Source organism: Lissotriton helveticus, chromosome 1_1 (assembly GCF_964261635.1).
Source record: "Lissotriton helveticus chromosome 1_1, aLisHel1.1, whole genome shotgun sequence".
NCBI classification, from domain to species: Eukaryota; Metazoa; Chordata; class Amphibia; order Caudata; family Salamandridae; genus Lissotriton; species Lissotriton helveticus.
Genome location: NC_136057.1, coordinates 387,675,554 through 387,698,587, shown reverse-complemented (window position 1 = coordinate 387,698,587; position 23,034 = coordinate 387,675,554). Strand labels below are relative to the sequence as shown.

The following is a 23,034-nucleotide window of genomic DNA, read 5'->3' as shown; positions in this document are numbered from 1 at the left end:
ATATATATATATATATATATATATATATATATATATATATATATATATATATATATATATATATATATATATATATATATATATATATATATATATATATATATATATATATATATATATCAACCAACCAACCACAACTTGGCTCGGTTCTGGTGACCCCTGGCGCTCTCCCACCGGTGCGTTTTCCTCAGCAGAGCCCTGCTGATTCAACATCAAAACACTCCCTTCACAGGTACCCATTTGCGCCCTCTGGCTCTCCCTCCTTGACCTTGGCTTTGGTTCTGTTTCCCACAATCTTTGGCTGAGAACGAGCCTCATATCCCCTAAAAAATCCCTCGTGGCTTGATCCATATTTTCTTCTGTTCCTTCCTCATTCGTGCCCACTGATGTAAGTGAGGTTGCACTTGAACGGCTTTCTGAATTCCTGTGACTTTGTTTATGGCTCTGAAAAATGTCGAATTTTTTCGCATATGTAAAAATGCGACCATGGATGTAGTCCTCTTTATCTCTTTGATATTTCATTTCTTTACGAATCCTTACTGTGTCCTCATGTTTTTCCACGTATTTCTCCAGGTCTGTTCTCAGGAGGGCATAAAATGGTCTGATTGAGGAAAGGCCAGCCCACTGGAGGGCGAGGGATACTCAAACAATGCATGTGCGTTCTGCAAATGAATAGAATGACGCGACAATATATGCAGTTTATAAATTTGTTTGGTTAATGCAATCAAAAAAGAAAAAAACTACATCACCCAGAATTCCCCTATAGAGTAAAAGAAAAACTTTAATCACATGACTTTGCACATGAGCACCTTATAGGTGGATGAGAGGGAAGGAGGATTGACCGTGATCAAGCCGTCTGTGGGCGGTGAAACGCGTTGGTTTCTGCTGAGAGCGATGGTGCAATAAATCATCTGTGAAAAGAAATATTCTCGAGTGCGTTTTCAATTTCCTGTGAAGGGAGTGTTTTGAGATATATATATATATATATATATATATATATATATATATATATATATATATATATATTTTGTTGTTTATTGGCCAAAAAAGGTGTAAGAGCTTATGTTCAAAACAGCAGGCTTTGCAATCACAGGTAGTGTTATAGTCATGAGTGTATCTTCAAATGCCCAAGTGGATTCAAGAATTACTAGGGGTCACCACCTTGGGGTACTCACCGGCAGTTAAACAACAAGAGTGCTCTTTTCGGCCAGAAATACCAAGAGAAGTGTTCCAGCCCGGCCTCTTTCGGTCTATGATGGGCAAAGACAGGCCCATCTTGGCCTGGGCCGAACCCAGGCACGCCCGCGCTGGACTCCTCTGCTGCAGATATAGCGCTCCTCTGCTGTCTTCCCGCCTCCCATCAGGGATCGTGGAAAAAGTGCAAGTGCCAACTCTCTCCTCTGATGTCTCTGTCATATTATCCTCTGTCTACCTTCCAGGATTATTGTGCGGGGAGTAGCACATAGCTCTGGATTGGCTATATTTGTTGCCGATGATGAAGCATCATGCTGGATTTGTAGTTGATCGGCAGGAGCTCTGGGGAAGAAGTCTAGGCAGCCATCTTGCCTGGCCACGCCACCAATTGCATCATTAAGTTATTCACAATTTGTATACCCAGATTTTTCCACTAGTGTCTTATGGGAAAAGTTTGAATCGGTTCACTGACTTATAACAACAGATCTGATCTATGCAGTTGAGAGAGTTCATCTACCTGCTTTGAAGACCGCTACTGAAAACGACATGAGGATCATATGTAAAATTGAGTCATGGCCTAAATCCTTAAAACCTTTGTGCCTTTGTTTAAATACATTTCAAGAGATTAGCAATCATCAACGCATGGTGATGAAATCTTCCAACTACATAGTTCATACTCCTTGTTTCATGTCACTTTGATCATTCAAAGTGCAACTAAAAGTACTCGAAGGAGAACATTGGGAATAGGCACTGTGGATATCCTAATGACTTCTACAACAGGCATGATTTAGATTGGGATTATTGAATAACTGAAGCATTATTGATGGAGAATCTCTTCCAAACATGTCCCCATTGTCTGTCATTGAGAAGATATGATCTAATTCTTGATGGAGAAATAATTAAAATCAAAAGAGATCAAGAATAAAAAAAAGTATTTATATATGACTTATAGTTTGTTTTAATGTATTTGAGTGCCTCCCAAATGTGTGTTTATTTTATTGCCATATTAAAATATTTTTTAAATCTTTTTATTATTATTATAACACAAGAGGAAAAATATACATATCGGGTGTCATTAAATGAAATACAACACAGCTGTGGACGGGAAAATGAAGTGAAGAAGTACTGTACAGTCAGAATCAGCAGAGAAATCAATACCAGCGTAAAGCAGAAGTAAAACAATTAGATAGCAGTGACCGCAGGCACCACCCCCACAGCACCCGCCCACCCGGAGTACAGGATATACGAGGCAGACATATGACACCCAGATACGTTTAGGCAGAAATCAGGAGAATACGCCACATCTCTTGTGAAGAAAGGAAAAGGGAAATAGAATGGTCATAGAAAATAACAAAGGAAAAATAAATAAAAAAAACACAACCCCCCACCCTACACCCCTGCAGATGGCTACGACCTAACCCCACTAGCAGCGTGCCTGTCGCCCCCTAAACTACACCCCAAGGAAGGGAAAAAGTTGGAGGAGGAGAATGTTGCAAAACGATACGAGCTCCCGGACTCCCATCCTCCCGCCAAAAGCAGACACCCCCTACCGTAATGTTAAGCAAGTTTTAGCAAATCAAGAGACAGTCCGTAGGGGAGCCGCAAACAGAAAAAGGGCCATCCCGCCCGACCCCCGGCACCACAGAGGCAGCAAATCCCGTCCCGAGCATATCAGACTAACAATAATCAGACAATCAGATTCACATCCGGCCCTCGCTCCCACAGATACCACCCATCAAAGACAAAAGAAACAGTGCATCAAAGTCCAATCAAGGTCAGCCCAAACCCTCACGATCCATCACGATGACCCCGTCCAGTACAATTAGGTCGCTGCGTTTCTCCACGCAGGCTCTGTCCATCCGAACCGCCATCACAACAAGAATAATAGAAAACAGTAGAGTGTCAAAATCAATTCGATGGGAGGGAAAACAGGATAGACGTCCACAGAGTCCAAAAGTCAAAGCAAGTCCACTGCCCACCAGCGATAAATCAGCAAAGCGGCCTTGATCACTCACGAAAAGAGGCAAAGGTGTGATCCGACAGACGTTGGAGAAGTCACAATGGCTTACGAAGATAGTCACATCCATCTCGGGCGGGGTCGACATAGGGCTAAATAAACGGCCAGTTCTTTCGGGCCCGATCGACGCCATCTTAGGGACGCAGTAGATTTCCGTGTCGGTATCCTGCACAGGGTCCTCGGTGACAATCAAGGCGTTCTCCACGGAAGAAATATCTCGGCTCTCAAGGAACAAAGGGCCGGAATCCGGTCCCAAGCCTATATGATCAACAGTTATGATCATCTCCTGGAAGGTGGCGGTGAATCGTGTGTGGAGCTCGAAAATGGCGGCCATTACAGTGCGTAGCGACGGTGTAGTTTCAGCCCGCTCAATCGCCCCTCAATGAACGACCGGGCGGGTGTCTGAACCTGGGAGGTTGACTTCTCCGGGGCACAGGGCAGAAGCAATGTAGAAACCACTTTTAACACGTCCAAAGCACGATATCAGTACAGTCGCCGCCCACGGGGAACTGAGCCCAGAAAACCCCGGGAGCTCAACAGGGCCTCCGGGCAGCGGAGCCCCGAACAAATAGTCGGTACAATAGGCCACCGTAGTTGCTGGGTAGAGCTGTCACCAAATCACCATCCATAACGGGAGAAGAAAAACGCCACTTCGGGAGACCGGAACCGCCCATGGTCCGCGGCCGATGTTGTTCAACTCCAACCCGGCCGGGTTAGAACTCGAGGCCCCGGCTTCAAATCTGGGGTAGGCCAAGAATGACACACAACATATCTTTTTCGTCCGAGCAGCTAGAAATTCCGGGATTGCACCTTTCGAGTCAGGCGCAGTTCACCTGCACGGGAGTCCGGCGGGAGATCAGGATAGGAGTCAGGATTCATGAGCCTCTGGCGGAGGTCGGCGGAGCCGGGAGCTTATACGGCCATCTTGGTTACGAGCGTAGCTCCTCCCACTGTTGAGGATCTTATTTGTTTTTCTGTTTGTGCATGATGAATTTGGTACTTTCTTTAGTACTGCTTTTCACGTGCATTGTACAAGCTGCTGAATAGGACCACTCCCTCTCAGCACATTGTGCAATTGTTAGGAGGTCCCGTTTTGTTTGTCAAGGTTTTATGATTTAAACCCAATCTGAAGCTATGGTAGCTTCTCAACAGAGCTTATTCTTCTGGTGAGATGCCCTTTCCTCTACTGCTGTGCAAGCCACCTTGGTGCCGGACACTCTGCAACAAATAATAGCTTAATTGAACCAATATTTGACATCCCACCTTGATCACAAAAGGAAGATAACGTCAACTAGAGGCCTTCTTAATTTAATACAGGGGAAACTTATTCTTACGAAACAAATAAGATGGTGATTTCCCCCCACCCACCATGTAGATAATATTGCGAGAGGCTGTCCCATAAGCGGGTATCTGCAGGGTGGCATGTCCACCCTTCTTAAAAGAGAACAACTAGTTTGTGGAACACACACAAGGAGTACATATGGACCTTATTATTCGACATGCATGCGGTAACCAACTAGACACATCAAGAGAGATGGGGCCACAGACAGACATGCAGCAAAAAATACACACAGATACACACACAGACTCGGACTCAAACAAAGACCAGCATACACTGAGACACGTGCGGATGCACCCTTCATGCATGCAAGAGCTAATTAAGTGAGCATGGGTGGAGCTTAAGCCACTATATGCAGTAGGCATCCCCCGCACAAGGTGACAGGGCTAGGTCACTAAACTACATTCTACCTTCAAGTCCCCATCCATTGCATAGTGTGGATTAAAGGGACAGTATCCACATTGAAGCAGAATCTGGATAAACATTTGGATGTCTACCCTTCATCTGATGGCATTCCGTGGTGTATAGCATAGAAACATAGAGCACCTCTTGTCGACTTCCAGGATTTTACAGTTTATGAGGGAAAAAACAAAGCTAGGTGGAAATAAAATGGAGGAAGCAATACTGTGCAGTTCTCACATGTATCACAGAGGATTATTTTCTCCACATGCAGAGTTCTAACTTTTATTTCTAAAAGCAGAGAACATGTATTTTCTTGATTGTTATGTAAATACAGCAAAAATATTGTGGAATCAATTTGTGCCAGGTTTGTCTTGGTGTTCATACAGCCTGTTCCATTCCATGTAGCAGCAAAATGTGTGCCAGTAGTTGAGGCTTGATTCATGTATTTACTTCTTTGTTCACATTGCTATGGTATAGTATTGTGGCCTCTCATGCTTTCAGATGCAACGTCCGCGGCTTGTATGTAGCTTTAAATAGATCACATCTCCATACATGATTTCACAATACAGCTGCACATGGGATTATGAGGGACAGTGCTCGAGCCCTCTGGGTCTCTATAGTAACTTTCCTTTACTCTGCTTTCCAGAGGATTGAAGATGACGAGACTGAGCGCCTGCTCCAGCTCAGTAAGCAGATGTTGGCATCAGATGGCTCTGAAGCCACTCAACCATTGGATCAGCATGACGAGGAGCTGATCTTGGCAGAGTACGAGAGTGATGATGAAAAGAAGAAAGGACATGGGTAAGACCAGTGTTAAAGGATGCTGGAATCAATACGTGAATAACATGAAATTAAGAAAGTGCATTACAACTTCAGAGGCATAAAGTGCTCGTGAACCAATATTGTATACACGCTCTGCTTGTTGTGGACCTGAGAATTGTGTAGCAGGCTGACTTTAATGTCTCTTATGAGGAAGTTTTACAGGATATAGTATACGCAGATGAGAATTTGTTTGGAGACGTTGATTCCAACTTCCCATAATCGAATCAACCTGCAGTTTATATGTAAATGCCATCTTCAGTATGACTGTGTGATGTGCCATGATGTGATCAGGAGGCAAAAGTCTTCAGGGTTACCTTACTTAATGTTCCAACGTGGAGAAGCTTCCTCGTTGAGACTTTGCAGTCTGACACGTCTGCAAATTCATCATTGTAAATGGACGCATATCTTCATATTAGTGATTCAGTACTATATCATTTTTTTTCACTAGTGACAGTCAGCTTCCTGCATAAAGACCAGGTCCGAAACATACAAGTCTGTAAAGAAAAATGTGTACTTCATCCAGCTGCAGAGTCCTTAACTTTGGCAACTGCATGAAGAAAATCGCTAAATGCTGGGTGCATGGGAAAGGGCTTGTAGATGTTCGTGTATTTAAAAAAACTGTACCTGCATTTATGCTGCACTATTTAATGCACAAGTGGATAAGGTACTCAACACAATTAAAGCAGAGTCTGAACATGTCTGTCCTTGGATTTTCTTGAGCTTCATAATGTTGCTATGTGAATTTTTCGATTTTCTATTGGACTATAATAATGGAGCTCAATTACAGTACATGAGCAGGCTCCAAGGCACCGCTACTCCAAGTGAAAGGGTGACATCACAGTTTTTTAAGCAGAGTAAAGATTGAAGACCGAGCGGTAAGAATGAAAGATAAAAACAATGCCCTGTGCCTCTCTGTAGGCCGATGAGAGTTCCAAACTTTGTAGTAAGTGTGCTCAATACCCTACACTCTTTATATACAACAGCTGCTCTGAAATAATTTTCAGTTGAGAAAAAACCGGTGTGTTGTTAACCTCACTGTGGAAAAATTCATGCGTTTCTACCAAGCACAATGTCTGCTTTATGTGAAAAGCTTAACCTGCTAAAAGCAGTGTTTATTTTTCCAGGTTGGAAGAGGAGGATGAAGATGACTTTGAGGAAGATCATGTTGCCAAGGTGTGTTACACCTTCTATAAAAGCATTGGTGTTTGAACAGATTTTGATAACTTTTTACTCTGTAAGGAGGATAATACTCTGCTGTAGGATACATTTAAGTCTCCATTTAATCCACAATAAGTGTATTTGAAAAATGAAAGTAAATGTACTTCTAGAACATGGGAATTTCTGCCTTAAGTTTTCCTGTTAAGTTTTCATGCATTGCAGAGGCTACGTCCCTTCTTTAATCTACATGAAACCATAAGCATGCTGAAATCTAAATCCCACAGGAAATATTGGCATTTAGATTTCAGTAGATGGGATATCTGCCACTGTTGTGACGGAGTAACCTGTCCCCCGAAATCTAAATTAGAACCTATGTGAAATTAAGGAAGCAGTTCTTCCTACATTACCATTTCTTCGAATAGGAGTGGCAAGTAGACCTTTAACACTTGTGTCTGTTCATATTACATTCTCATATTCTAGACAGCAACTCTGTTAACATTGTACTCCTTCCATTTCCTCTTTTAACCTAAGAAATTCCTCATTGCTTAGCTCTTGCCACTCACACTCTACATTTTGTTTAACAATCTTCTCATCATAGCAGTTTTCTCAGACAATGTTTGAACAAACAAAAAAATGCAACTAAACCCTTCAATAAATCAAGTTCCTACCTAGGAATTGGCATTACATTGATAGAATTGATTAGTTCCTTCCTTGCTATCAAACTATATCTAGAAAAAGTATGTACTATGTAAGCAAAGTTTGTGAAACTTAAATTTCTCAACCTTGAGTGTCATGCCCTTGTCCAATAATCTGTTAAATTTTTCACTTGCTCTGAAATCATCTTCTTTCATCCTCTTAAATTATAATGCATCATTCTGATACAGCTTCACTCCTGAAAAAGCACACAGGATGTTGTCCATGGCCCTTTGAAAGACTGAGGCTGCCAAAACTAGCCCACATGACCACCTTCTAAGCCTATATGCATCATTGTGCAACTTGACCTGCTGGTACGCTGAGGCTAAATCCTACTGGAAAACCACTGGGAATCTCCAGCAGGCCTGTCAGCCCTACCACAGCCCTGTTCAAACCCACAGACTGATATCACCATTCTGGTTTAGCACAATCACAACAGGAAATAACCACACAGTTTCTTCTACCCTTTCAATAACTCCTGACAACTCTTAATTACTTCAATTCCCTTATTGAAGGGAAAACGTATTTATCTCTATCAGACTCTTCCTACCTTGCAAACTCCTGGTGATGCACCTTCTTCACTTTTAATTTTATGAACCTAACCACTTAAGCCTCCCGACTTCTCACTAAATACATCAGGGAATTCTTTACAGAAATGAACCATCTTCCTGATCTACCAACTTTAAGTTCAATAGACTCCTTTAATTTCATTGGGGGCTCTGAATTAGGATCCTAAACGGTACCCAATTCCCTCTGGTAGAACCAGCTAAGCACAGCGTCTCCCTTAACTGTAACATATATTTTCCCTGCAGCAAGTCTGTTCATGTATTGTAGTTCACCCTTAAAGTACTCTACTAACTTTATGGGTGCACCACCACATCCAGTGGGTCTTACATCAGCCGTCAATAGCTTAATTTTGACTCAAATTGTTTCTTTAAACACGTCGAAAGAAGAAATAATTTGGCACCAGAAACAAATAACATATTTCCTTTGACTAGTACATCATGATGTGGACCATCTTTTTTCCCAGTGATTTGCAACACTATGTTTGAGGCATGTGTAGCTGTAGATACACATGCTTTGCATACTCCTGCCATTTAGTTGTGAATGCTGATGTGTGCAATTTGTTTTTCTTCGAAGAAGTCTTTCGAGTCACGATTTCGAATGACGACTCCTCTCTGTGAGCGCTTCGACTCTGTTGTAAAAAAAAAAATTTTTCCACTGTTTGGTTTGGACATGTGTGCTTGCGCCCCATGTCGAGACAGTTACGGTGCTCTTTTCGGTTCGTTTCACACTCTAATCCTCGTCGGTATTGTTTCAGTTGCACTTTACCACTCTGCGTATCGAGTAAAGCTTCATCGCTCGTCAAGTCGACGTGCTTCCACCGAGGCCCTTCATGACCATCGTATTCACACTCCACCAGGTTCTCCAGAGAATGCCCTGATGGTGATGGAAGGGACTCCCTTCTGTTTCTGCCCTGGCTGCCATGCGTATTATCCATGGACCGACTCGCATCAGATCTTTAATCTGTGTTTGTTACCGGAACACAGAGAAGCAGATTGCAAGGACTGTCACTCCTTCCGCTCGAAGGAAACACTCTGAGACCATTGAACACGTCTGGTCGAAATGCAGCATTTAGGACACTCCTATCATCTTTGGCCATGAAAAACTCTGTGAAAATGAAGTACAAGATCCTGAAGCTTTCGAAGCCGAAGAAAAAGTGTTCTCCGTTGAGGGCAGTTCTGACTCCGAACCCGAAATAGACTACCAGATGATGGACGTGACACCGACTCGACAGTCCATGAGTATGATATCCTCTGTCCCTCAACTCTGTGTTAAGCATTCTAAAAAATACACACCCTTCTTGAACAGGAGGCCTCAGACCCCCACTGCCTCTTCGCTACGGTTGGCACTGAGCGACAGGTTCGGTTACCCCGTCTTTTTGCTCGGCGCCAAAACACCAGCCAATATATATGAGGCCTCTTAATCATATCCCACATACATTAGGGGGACAAGTACCACCAGACTCACTAGTGATCACCGCCTCTCCAACTATCATGGAGGTACCCAAAACCATTACTTTGGATGCCTCCACCTCCTACCATTGTAGTCATAACCAACACTCTTCTTTAAGAGGGTACTTTAGAGGCTCCTACAGGGGAACAATGGCAAGTGTAGAGGTAAGGGTGCGTCCCCAGGCGGTGGAACACCCACCACCAAACAATGACTTCCCTCTCCTCCCCCGACCAAATAACACCTGTCGGGGTCGTTTATAGGATTTTCTACCCACATAGCACTCAATGAAATCAGACCAGTGGGTGTTGGACATTATCCAACATGGCTATTTTCTGGAGCTCCTCACCACGCCTCCTAACATTTCACCTCACACCCACAGGTCATCACTGGAACATCAAACACTGCTCAGACAGGAAGGTCAAGCTCTTCTTCTCAAAGAAGCTATAGAACCTATCCCTGTACACCATTAGGTGTCAGGAGTATACTCCCTATACGTCCTAATCCTCAAAAAGGACGGATCTTTACAGCACCTCTCTAACCCTAAGCCCCTAAATCACTTCATCCTGTCAGAGCACTTTTATATGGTCCCGCTGCAAGAAGGTATCCCACTTCTACAATAAGGTGACTTTCTGGCAGCACTCTATCTAAAGGAGGCCTATTTCCACATGCCTATACACCCAGCTGATCGCAAATACCTAAAACTTGTGCTAGCATGTTGAACATTACCAATTACAGTCCTCCCTTTCGGGATCACTACTGCACCTTGGGTGTTCATCAAATGCCTAGCAGGAGTAGCAGGGTATCTACGCAGACTAAACATCCATGTATTCTCTTATCTGGAGATCTGGCTTATCAAAGCCAATACTCATTATCAACGCCAGCAACGCGCTCAAGCCACCATTGATCTGCTCCGTCGCTTATGCTTCAACAACTATATCACCAAATCTCACTTTCAGGCTCTACAAGTTCAACCGTATCTTGGAGCTATTCTAAACACAGAAGTAGGATTAGTGAAAGTGGGTAGGAACACACTACTTGCATGTAACCGCGCCATTACCCCATAGCATCTTGATAGTTGTAGTTCAGTTTTGCACACAAAGTTCATATTATTTTTCAACTAATGCCGTCTTTCAAATTCGTATCTCTAGAAACCAGTGTTTCGGGATTCCACCCTCCTAGACATGCTGCCAATTTTCTCAGGTATAACCCCACTCATAACGTGCAAGGGTTCCTAAGGTTTAGCCTATATCAATACTGCAAGAATCAAAACATTTCAAACATTGATACCCTGTTTTAAAACCAATCAATAGCTCACAGTAAGAAAAGCCATGTTGCTCCTATGCATGATGGCTTCATGCATTTCCATAGTACCCCATACAAGACTACACATGCGTCCATTACAGGAATGCCTAGCACAACAGTGGTCTTAGTCACAGGGTCAGTTAGAAGATCTAGCGTTGATAAACAGTCGCACACATCACTTTCTGCAGTGGTGGAACACCAACAACCTGTTGAATGGATAACCTTTTCTCGACTCTGTTCCTCACAATTCTCTGAAAAAGAACACATCACTGACAGGCTGGTGGTGTGCACTCTTACAGGATCTCTGTGACTCCAAGCACCAAACTCTTCACATCAGTTACCTAGAGCTTCACGCTGTTTACTTAGCATTGAAAGAGTCTCACTGATCGGCAAGGTTATCCTAGTCCAGAAGGACAATATGACAGACATGTACCATCTACAAGAACTGGGGGGGGGGGAGGGGACACACTCTCCACAGCTCTCACGCCTATCTCAGACCATTTGGTGCTAGGCACTACATCACAAATTTCATTTGTTAGTGGAACACCTTCCTGGAATAACTCTTATCCTCTGCTCACGCATAAATCTAATACAGAATTAGCAAGTTATTGTTATACAAACAGTAAAGAGAGTAATTTGTTATTATTTTTTCTTTGTCTTTAATCCGAATGAGTAATGGTGGAATCTGCTCTGTGTTTGTATCGTGAACCGGAAGCGGAAGAGCATGACCCGGCCCCCATATTTAACACACCCGACTCATCAAATACTAGAACAGTAATGTTCTCTACTATCCCTCGTAAGTCCCTTTTCACATCTCCTAAGCATGTCATGTATTGCGGTACACATAAGCCACGTCATATATGATTGTGAGCGCTTCAGTACGAATAAATATTATCCCAGTATGTTACTTATATTACTTGGCATGATATAAGCACTCACCTTCATATATTAAAATAAAATGGACACTATCCCACAGTGTCCTTAACGAACTCTGGTGCCTTAGATAGGTGTCATGTGCCATATACGATTGTGTGTACTTCTGTACAAGTACACATTCTCCAAATATGTGAATTATATTTTTTACACAGTATAAATAGGAACCCTCCTGTGTTTAAAACCAAATGTACAATATTGCACAGTATCTTTTCTGAACTCAAGTACAGTGTACGGGTATCATGCTCAAAAGATTATATATCATTAGAGTATATACAGAACTTCTATTTGTTGACATAATAGAGAAAGGAACCCTCGTGTTAAAATATAATGTAATTCGGTTCATCCTAAGTGCACAGTTACAACCGTTATATATTTCCGCTTATATGCTTATTAATCAACAGAAACATATGTGCAGTTCTCCCAATCCCATTATGACCACAAACCTATTCCAGAAAACGTTTGTGCTGTGCGTAAATCTCAGTTTTAATCTCCAAGAAAATATTGTAGCTCACGGTCAGTATCCTCCAACCTTTGGTACATGACCTCCCCTCGTATATCAGGGACACTTAACATATCCTAAGCATCCTTGCAGACTTGACATGGGAAGAAGGAATGATATTAACAACTCTAGATGTAGTGTCACTACTTGAAGTCTTCGAAGAAAAACAAGTTGCATGCATCCGTATCAAACCGTAGATGGCAGGAGTATGCAAAGCAATTGAATTTACAGCACTACATGCCATGAATGGATGCTTACAGGGTAACTAACTAGGGGCCAGATGTACGTTGGTAATTGTTTACTATTACCAAATAGCGAATTTTTTCTATTCGCTATTTGGTAATCGCAAACACCAATGTACAAATGTGTCCTCGACACATTTTGCGATTCCCAGTAGGTTGCAAATAGACCAACCTCATTAATATTCATGGTTTGCGACCCATTGAGAATCGCAAAAAAACACAGAGATGGTGGCTTACTGGAGTCAGCAGACAACCATGGCTGTGGTTGCTTTTCAATAAAGCAATGCTTTTAAAAAAAATATTATTATTATTAAATGCAGCATGTTTTCCTTAACGAAAAACAGGATATGTTTCAAAAAGAAAAATTCACTCTTTTCTTAAAATTTTCTAATAGTAGGCAGTGGGCCACGGGACCACTGCTTGCTCTCAAAAATGTTTTTAAAAGCGTTCACAAAGGGGAAGAGGTCCCTTGGGTCACCTTCCCATTTGAGAATGGGTTACCACCTACTTGAAGTTGATGGTAATATGGACATTTTTTGCAATCACACTTCGGTCACAAAACATTCACACATACCACTACGATTCAGTATTAGAAAGGAAGGCCCTAAACATATCCCTTGCTAATACCGAATCGCCTACCAAATTTGCGAATCAGTGATGGGTTACAGAGTCGCAAAATAGCCCTTTGTACATTGAAAAATGCCTTTTTTCTTTCGAATGCCAGTTCTGTGAATCGGGCCATTTGCGAATGGAAAAAAAAGCTTTGTACATTTGGCCCTTAATCCTTTTTCACCTTCATCATCCTGTCCCATGTCAATTATTTTACCTTTGCTATTCATGCTCCTGCATCACTTAACTTGAGTGACCTTTACGCTTGTGTAGTTTGCATATTACTTTTCAACCAGGACAATTTTTACGTGCCATGTGAACTGCAATACCACATCTATAATACATCCGACCAAATTATGTTAAATTGACATTTCTCATTCGCAAAACCATCCATATACATGTTCTTATGCATCCAGTATCTTGCTTGTTGTTTATCTACTACACACATACCACTTTTGCAGACAAAACTAATTACCTTTTTCTTAATTTGTTCTACTAGTCTCCAATTCGTTTATCTAATTTGTTTCCAAATTTACAGGATGAGGCCAACTTAAGCCAAATAGTCATATAATCTTCTACTGGTTCATTTTTTATTTGCATACGTTTGCCAAAATAAAATATTTGTAAGAGGGTGTGTAGCGCCGGCGGCCCACTCAAATGAAGTAAATTGAGCGGGCCGCCGGCGCTACACGCCAGACGCCGGAGGTTTAGAAACGAAGGCAGTTCACTTACCGAACGCTCTCAACTTAATGAAGCCAGTGTCTAACTCGGATCTCCGGAGTAACTACCGGGCATCCTAATCTCCAACCTGTACCACATTCGTTCTCAAGTTCAGAAATTCCATACTGTGTGAGGCTGTCCACCACCCTTGTAGCTCCTGAGCGCTACCTGCAGCTAAGGATTTATCCAGTCCCTGTCCTGAGGAGAACCCACAATCCTTCTGTGGTTCGAAACGCGTTGACCCCCAGCCTGTGACATGGAAGAAGGGTGCAACTAGGGATCAAAACAATACCACTCCACCACCCCTAGTAGTTCAATCCTATAAGTACCCAATCACAGGCATAGCGAGATAGGCAGGCAGTATCTCTGAATCTCTTTGTCAGCCTGTCTTTTGGTATATAATTTGAAGGACTGATGTTTGTTTATATTGTTTCTTATTGTATCAATTTGATTGTGTATATTGTTGTTTTTGGTGTTTTTGAATTTTGAGTATTGATTGTGTACAGATTCAACACTTGTATATATTGCGCACATTATTTTCTGAATATATGCTTGATTGTTTTGATTATTGTGCCTTTGAGGACATGCAAAGAAGTCATTGAAACATTTGAATAAAAAAAATAAAAAAAATTCAAATAACACAGTGGATCACTCAGTACTTATAGGCTGGGTGTGTACAAATTAAAAAAGAAGTAAACCTGACTGGTCACTTGTTCAGTTTGGTAGATAGTTGAGGTCCAAGCCGGTCAAAGACAGGACCCAAACCTTTCTTGTTGCCCTACCTAAATAAAAGAGCAGCCCCTCTCCCAAGTGATGACCATTTTCCCTTCAAAGGCGGCTTCTCTTGTGAAGCTTCCCTTTTTGGCTAACGTCCATTTGGCTTCATGCAAGAGAGAGGTAAAACCTCTCCCATCCAGGCATCCTTTGTTTCCTTTCCTGGGAGCCGTTAGCACATCTCCACAGAAGGGCAGAAAGCTGTTGTGAGGACAGACCCCATTTGCAACTGTTAAGGGCACAGACGAATCTAGACAACAAAGTACCAACTTTACAAAAGTCGCACACCACAAGTAGTTACATTAATTTTACCTTGAGTATCAGGTCGGGCTTAATGTAATGAGTTGTTTAATACCTTGGAGTATCAACTTTGGTCACACTGTCATAGAGTTTGCACAGCTGAGGTGTCAGTGTGTAACTCTGTACTCACCAATTGGGCGACCAAGCCTTTCTACAGTAAAACCAACAGTTTTGCATCTTTGCTGCTGGTGTCTGTGTTGTTGCTGTCTGTGCTGCTGCCAGACAATTGCATGTCTTTGGCCCTGAAAGTTCAAGCTCAGGCAGCTGGATAAATAAACTAAATGATCACAGCTGTGTGGAGGGCAAGTACTTTGTCTGTGCAAGCACACAACTTCTGCCTGGTAGAAATATGTACTCCTGGCTCCCAACATGTGAGCAGAGCCAAATTTCCTCTCCTGGTGATTCTCCCATTTTGTCTGGGGACAGCTGTGCTGTCCAGACAGAGCATCGAACAGAACATAGGGATTAAGAGCAATAGCATGAACAACACATACCCAAACAATAACTGCATAGAAAAGTACTACACAACCGTACAATCCAAACACTAAAAAATACAGCAGTGACACATCACAGCACAACAAAATAAAAAAAAACAGAAACAGAGCAGCATAACACAACAGAACAGCAAAGTACAACAGTGCTATCCATCACCCAATGGCTTTCGTAAAGTTAACAGTTACTTCTCTAAACTCCGTTGCGCTGCATACAGTGTAAGAATATTTACATAAAACATTTCTTGGTTAGATTTTGTATATGAAATGTTGAGTAGACTCTGTAGTGTTCTGACCTTGCGCAAGCCCGTAATCCGTAACCTACAGCCCGCCTCTGCCTCCGCCTCTGCCCCAGAGCCATCCCCTCGTACATTCGACGACCGACGTAGAGGGAGGGAGGAGAGTGAGACAGCGCGAGCAGCGAGACCCGCGGAGCTGCAGAAGGCGATCCTGAAACCTGAAACCGGCATCAATTGTGGAACAGGCACGGAAGGGAAAAGAGGTCAGCCAGAAAAGCCAGTGTGGCCGGGGGGGCCGGGGACTCCCTGCACAAGCGGCTGGCACGGGCCGGGCACGACACGCTCTACAAGGCAGACGCTCAGAGGTAAGTAAGGGGTGAGGAGTCGAGGAGCATGACACCCCAGTAGCAGAGTGGGACTGTGCTTCTTGGTTCGAGACTGTGGTTATTAGACAACAATACAACAATACAGCAGCAAATCAGTAATTAATCTGGCACCCCACCGAGGTTTACTTTGTGCATAAGAAGAGCGTAAGAAGAGCTAAAACCACAAGACTGAGGCAATAGTAGCAGCGGGCCTACCGTAGGGCTAAAGACTGCCCCCCCCTTATCCTACACAAAGAAAAAGACCCACTAGCCCCAAGAGAGACATTGATACCGAGTGAAATCGCCAAGATGGCCGCAAAAAAAAGTAAAAAAGTGGCGGGCCAAAATTTAAAGACAAAAACAAAGGTAGTAAGCCCGGGCTCCCCAGAAGGGAACAGTGGGAGTATAGACTTGTCCCCAGTTAAAGGGAAAAGAAAGGGACTAAAGAAGACCAAAGCCATGGTCGATCCTACACCTAGAGCCACAACAATGAAGGATTTTGTGGGGAGACACTTCAAAAAAGTTGTTACAACAGCACAAATACATGATCACACCCTAACCCACGGAAAATCTATAAGTGAATCAGTTGCAAGAAATGGGAACACCGATATGGGCGATAAAGGAAGTACCTCCCTACCGGTGGAGGTGCATGAGGTGTATGAGGTGCATGAGACCGACTCCCTTAATATGGTCAACCACTCTCTACAGTTATTACTGGATCAGGGGGGTCTACCTTCGCCATGATTGTCATCATCACCACAGGCTCTCTTCTCGTATGACCTGGAGAGAGACGCCCTGGATAGCCTGACCCAACAGGACAGCCCAGCACCCTCGGAAGGGAAGGAGAAAGGGTCAGAAATCACCCTGAGCTGTAGGGCGACCGAGAAAAGAATGGACCTTAAAAGTCTGCTGGGAACCCTAGGTAACAGCTTGAAGCAAATCGACGAACTAAATACAACTCCAGAGATAAATCCAGATTTAAATCGGGACTTATCATCAATGTCTGCAGTCTCTATGTTTGACCTAATGTTGATTCTCCAAAAGACCTTACAAGGTCTACTAGAAGTAACCCTGTCTAATAATATGGTGTTAAAAAATCAAACTGTTTACTTAGGCAAAATAGAGGGGGAGCTGCAGGGGATAAGGGCTCTCATGCCAGCAATGGGAAGACAAATCCCCGATCATGAGTCATCAATACAGATACAGGAGGAAAGCAATAAACCACCCTTAGGGAAGGAGCGCTTGTCAAAGATTGCTGATAAAACGCCAATGCCAGAGAGAGATATTAAGGGGAAAAGTCAGCTGCAAACCGATAACCTCCTCAAGGAGAGCCATCAAGTATATATATCAAAATGGCTTATGAGGGTAATAAGGAGACCAGAGCATAATAGATGTGGACATAGATGCAGTGAAACCAAATTTGTAAGGTGGGAAGGTAAAAAAATCGTAAGTAAAAGGAAACAAATAATGGTCGAGGAAACGGGGATGGTAAAGGCAGGAGGTACACAGGGAAGAGTCATAAAAGGATCTATACACCCTAGTGGGACACAAAAAAAGGAAACTGCAAAAGGGCAGTTAAACGCGACGCCCCGTCTCAAGAGTTCGATCTCACAAAAGAACCCAGATAGAAATAACCCCCAAGCAGTGTCCAAAGTGACCACGAGGCAAGTGGGAGGAAATCTCCAGTCCTGGGTCACAAGGGAGATTAGACAAGGTAGCTCAAATGAAAAAGTAGCTAAAGCTAATATGAAAGAATTATCCCCACCAACTAGAGTAAGAAAGGAGAAAAACGGGAACATGCTGTTATATTTTGAACAAATCCCGAAAAGAAACGGGGGGAAAAAGCTTGGAAAGAGGCCGCCCCTAAATAGGTCACAACTGCTGCAAGGTTTTGCAAAATGTCAGAATCTTAAAGCAATTGGAACAAACGACCTAAGGGTAGTGGGATTCAGTCAGGTCAGAGAAGGAAAAGAGATTACAAAAGTTACACTGTATTCCAACCTGGTAATAGAGACGATCAAGAAAGCAGCAACTGAGCTACATAAGGAGGGAATAAGATTGCTAGAGGAGAACGAAGTATTGGTAGACGTAGGTGAGAAGGAAGGGCAGGGACTACACTTCCTTAAATGCCATGCAGGTCTAAGAAAGAGACAGGTCAGGTTGTGTGAGTACGAGGTTGAGGATGGCGAGACGCCAGGAAACATAAAAATAACAGCAAATAACTCAAATATTGACCAATGGTGGGGGAATTGGAGCAAGGAGTTAGAGCAGTCAGGCCCATCTCAGAAATTCGTGGAAGAACAGGGGGACGAAGGTTGGTTAGAGGACATTGAATAGGAAAAAGGTATGCCACATAGCATAAGACTGGCCTCCTGGAACATAAATGGGCTAGGAGCTGATGAAAAACAAAAAAACGTAAATGAACTTGGAGAAAACGTAGAAATTATGTGTATCCAGGAGACCTGGCTATGTGGCAGGACTCTAATCTTCGATGGTTTCTGCCAGCTAATTCGACCTGCAAAGAAGAATAGATTTGGGCGTCCAGCGGGTGGAATAATGACCCTGGTGTCTACAAGAATTATGGAAAAAGTAGTGGAATTAACTGTAAGATGCAAATGGCTGCTGGTATGTTATGTTAGGGTTTTTTTGTAAAGCGCACGTACGCCCGTGGGCTTCATGGCGCTGTTGAAGGAAGGAACATAACATAACAAATCTACTGCGGATATGCTTGCTTATATAGCCAGGTCTTAAGACAGAGCCTGAAAGTCAAAAGATCTGGGCTTTGCCTGAGAGTCAGCGGAAGAGAGTTCCACAAAACAGCAGCTAGGTGGTGAAAACAGCTAACACCCTGGCGTCTCCTGTTGTAAGAAGGGACAATCAAGAGGTCTTTATTGGAGGAGCGAAGATTCAAAATGGGCTTGTATCTGGTGACCAGCTGAGTGATGAACTGTGGCCCTGTCTCCTGTAAGCTCCTGAATATAATGCAGCTGGTCTTAAACATTATTCTTTGGGGGACAGGCAGCCAGTGTAGTTGTTCAAGGCCTGGCCTGATGGATTGCCACTTAGGCTGTTTAAGAAGCAGCCTAGCTGCCTGATTCTGCACCGAGAAGAAGGCCCAGATAGATGCTGCTGGAAAAGTCCAGCCTAGAGAGAACCAAGGCGATGGTGACTTGAATAAGAGCTGAGAAAGTTAAGAACTGCGCTATTTTTTTAATCTTTCTTATCTGATAAAAGCTGGAGGAGACAGCCGCGCCAACTTGGCCCCTCAGTGATAGGTCCGAGGTCAAAATGACTCTGAGACTTTTCACCGAAGAGGCGATGGGCGGCGGAGGTCCAAGACTAATAGGCCAAAAATGTGGGCCCCAACTGATAGTACTGGTCCCGGGGATAATTAGCTCGGTTTTCCCCGGGTTGAGCTTAAGATGGTTAAGGCTCATCCAGCGTTGTATCAGTTGCATTGTTGCTTGGAATTCGATGACAGAATCGGGTGCATTCAGGGGAAAGATAAGCTGCAAATCATCAGCGTAGTTGTAAACTGTAACTTTAAATTGCTTCAGGAGATGCAGAAGGGGGCGCATGTAAAGATTAAAAAGCAAAGGGGAAAGTGAGGACCCCTGTGGGACCCCGCATGTGGAACCAGTTCTAGAGGCGGTAAAAGAGCCCAGTCTAACCGACTGAGTGCGGTCCGAGATGAAAGAGGTTATCCACTCAAGAGCTGTGCCCCTAAGGCCGGCCTGCTCGACACGGTTGATTAAGATGGAAAAATCAACCGTGTCGAACGCGGCCGACAAGTCAAGTAAGACCAGGGCCTGGTGGATGCCCTTGTCTGCATTAGATCTTAATGCATTTTGGACGGCTAGGATGACCGTTTCCGTCGAATGACAGGGACGGAAACCTGCTTGGTGGGGTTCAAGATAGCCGCTGTCCTCTATACATTTAGAGAGATAGGTAGAGGTATATGCCTCCAGTAATTTTGACAAGTATGGGAGCAAGGAAATAGGCCTATAGTTGACCAGGACTTGTGGGTCTGCACCCGGCTTCTTCAGCAGAGGAATGAGTAGAGCCTGTTTAAATCGAGATGGTACCCTGCCGCTGATAAGAGAAGCATTTAGTGCGGGAAGAATACTCTGAGGTATGGCTAGGCCTATGTCCTTATATATGTGTGGGGGGCAAACATCATCAGGAGAACCTGATTTAACTCGGTTAAAGAGTTCGGACAGCATTTTAGCGTCAATCGGTGGAAAAGCCTAGAGCGTAGAAAGGTTAAAAAAGGAATCATCCAAAGGTATGTAGAATAATGTTATCAGAGTGTATAAATCTTGATACAATACTGATTTTAAATGTGTACATCCAATGGGCCTCTATGGAGCAATATGCGGAGGAAATGGCTCTTTTTAAAGAGGATCTGGTTTCTCTATGTGAAAAGTATTGTAAGGACATCATTTTTCTTCTTGGAGATTTTAACCACAAATTACACACAAAGAATGTAGACTGTTGTTTCCGAGCATTACTAGAGGCATTTGACATACCGCAGGCAATATTTCCAGAATGTGTACTAGGTGTAAAGGACACACAGTTGGCTAACTTCCTAGGAGCAAAAAATCTCTTCTGCCTAAACGGAATGGGCCCCCAAGACTGTCCTGCTAAGAGAACATTTAAACTAGGTACACAAAGCTGCCCCATTGACTATGTTTTTTTGGCACCCTGGAACTTCCATTTAGTCTCAGGCTTTAGCATCACAAATAGAGAAGGGAGTGACCATAATGTGCTATCACTAGAATTTCCTGTAGTAAAGGTAGAATCCCGCCCTCAAGTGTTAGAGCAACAGATGGATTACCCTAGACGCCGTACAACTAAATTAACGGATGAATACATCTCAAAACTAATAAGGTTACAACAAAATCTAGACCTACAGATAGCTAGTGGACAAACCCTTGACTGGTATGTAAGAAAAATCGAGGAGGTTGTCCAAATACTCTGTAAAGGATTAAGAGATGGTAATGGGGGAAGTAACAAAACCAAAGTGAGTAATAAAAAGATAGGTAAAATAACAGGCTGGTTTACAAAGGAATGCCTAGAGAAGAAAAGAGAAGTTAGGAGAATGGCTCGCCGGTTTGCCCGTTATGGGAATCAGACCAGGGGAAAGGCCTTGGTGGCCCTAAAAAGAGAGTATAACATGTTAATAAGGAGGGTAAAAAGAGAATTCAAAGAAGGATGTTGGTTAAAACTTCTAGAGACGATTGAAACAAGGAACCTACGCCAGTACTGGCAGTTAGTGAACTCAGCAGCAGAAGGCCACAAAGGGGCTATGAACTGCGTTGTCGAGGAGGCGGCCTGGGAGGAATATTTACAGGACCTGTATAGCGCAAAAACAGATCAGGAAGAGCACCTGTACACTGACTGGAACGGTCTGGTAGTAGGTATGAAACTTGAATTTTCTGTTGATGAGGTTAGAAAAACGATAAAGAGTTTAAACCTCACGAGAGCGGCAGGTCCTGATAACCTCCCGGCACTGATAATTAAAACACAGCCAGACTGGTGGGCAAAATACTTCGCGGATATGTTTCAAATAATCCTCGTAACCGGGAGAATCCCTGATTCCTGGAAAGGGGCCATAATACGGCCCATACATAAGAAAGGGGATATGCATAGTCCAAAAAACTATAGACTAATCAATTTACTTGACTTTGGGGAGAAGATCTTTGCCAAAATAGTCCTAGGTAAATTAAAAAACTGGGTAGAAGTAAACATAATCATCCCTGTGGAACAGGGAGGATTTAAGGAAGGCCATTCCACAATGGACCACTGCTATGCACTTTGGGCGTTGGCCCGGAAGTCGATAGAGCAAAGGGGAAACTTGTTCTGCTGCTTTGTCGACTTCCGGGCAGCCTTCGACTCAGTGGACTGCGGGAAACTTTGGGAGTGCCTGATTAAAAATAATATCCCAACTGACCTATTAGCAATACTAAAAGAACTACATAGAGGAAACTGGGCCCAAGTAGTAAAAGATACACAGGGGGTTCTCGCAAGGAAAATAGCTATAAACAATGGACTCCGACAGGGCTGCGTGTTCGCTCCTTTACTCTTTTCAATCTTCCTAGCAGACTTGCCGGTAGTATTGGAGGCGGAGAAGAGTGCTAGCCCCAGAATGAGTGGCAAGAAAGTATCATGCTTATTGTATGCAGACGATCTTGTCATTACTGACCAAACAGAGTTGGGGCTACAGAGGAAATTAAATGCTTTTAATGAATACTGCAAGAGTAAAATGCTAATAGTAAATATGGACAAAACAAAGGTTATATGCTTTGGTAAAAAGCCAAAAAGCTTTTGCTGGTACCTAGATAAAATTAAATTTGAAACAGTAAAAGAATATAAATATCTGGGCCTATGGTTTGAATCATCCTTAAAATGGAACAATCATGTAAAAAACCAAAATGCAAAAGCTTCTTCCTCCATCTGCGGCTTGAAATAATTCAATAAAATGTACGGAGATATGTCACACCAACCGATGATAAGTGCTTTCTCAGCAATGGTCCCCCCACAAGTACTATATGGGGCAGAGGTCCTATTCCTTAGTGGTAAAGGGGATTGGAATAGGGAGGAGGGTAAAGCTGTAAAAACACTACTGTCCTTGCCAAAGTCAGCCATGCTACAGGCAATTAGACTCAAAACAGGATTGGTAGGGTGGAATACCCAAGCCAGAATGGCGGTGGCTAGATTTTGGAAACTTCAAACTCTAGAGGAAGCTCAAAAAGTGTCACATTGGTGTAGTGAGGAAATACAACACAGCAACCTAAGATGGGCAGTGGAGGCAAAAAAGAAGATAAAAGAGACAATTTGTAGCCTAGATGTGGGTACAACCCAAAACACCCTAGAAGTAGTCTTCACAAAAGTGACACTTAGAGCAAAAGGAAGG

At 43.1% G+C, this 23,034-nt stretch overlaps 1 protein-coding gene across 3 annotated transcripts in view; it reads left to right on the top strand.

The window, feature by feature from the left end:
• The window catches only part of DDX11 (DEAD/H-box helicase 11), a 471,297-nt gene that overhangs the window by 99,433 nt on the left and 348,830 nt on the right, over positions 1-23,034 (top strand). For all 3 annotated transcript variants that reach the window (XM_078673722.1, XM_078673723.1, XM_078673721.1), the window contains exons 5-6: positions 5,599-5,753; positions 6,899-6,947. In XM_078673722.1, coding sequence (XP_078529848.1) covers positions 5,599-5,753; positions 6,899-6,947 — 204 coding nt within the window. The remainder of the gene's footprint in view (positions 1-5,598; positions 5,754-6,898; positions 6,948-23,034) is intronic.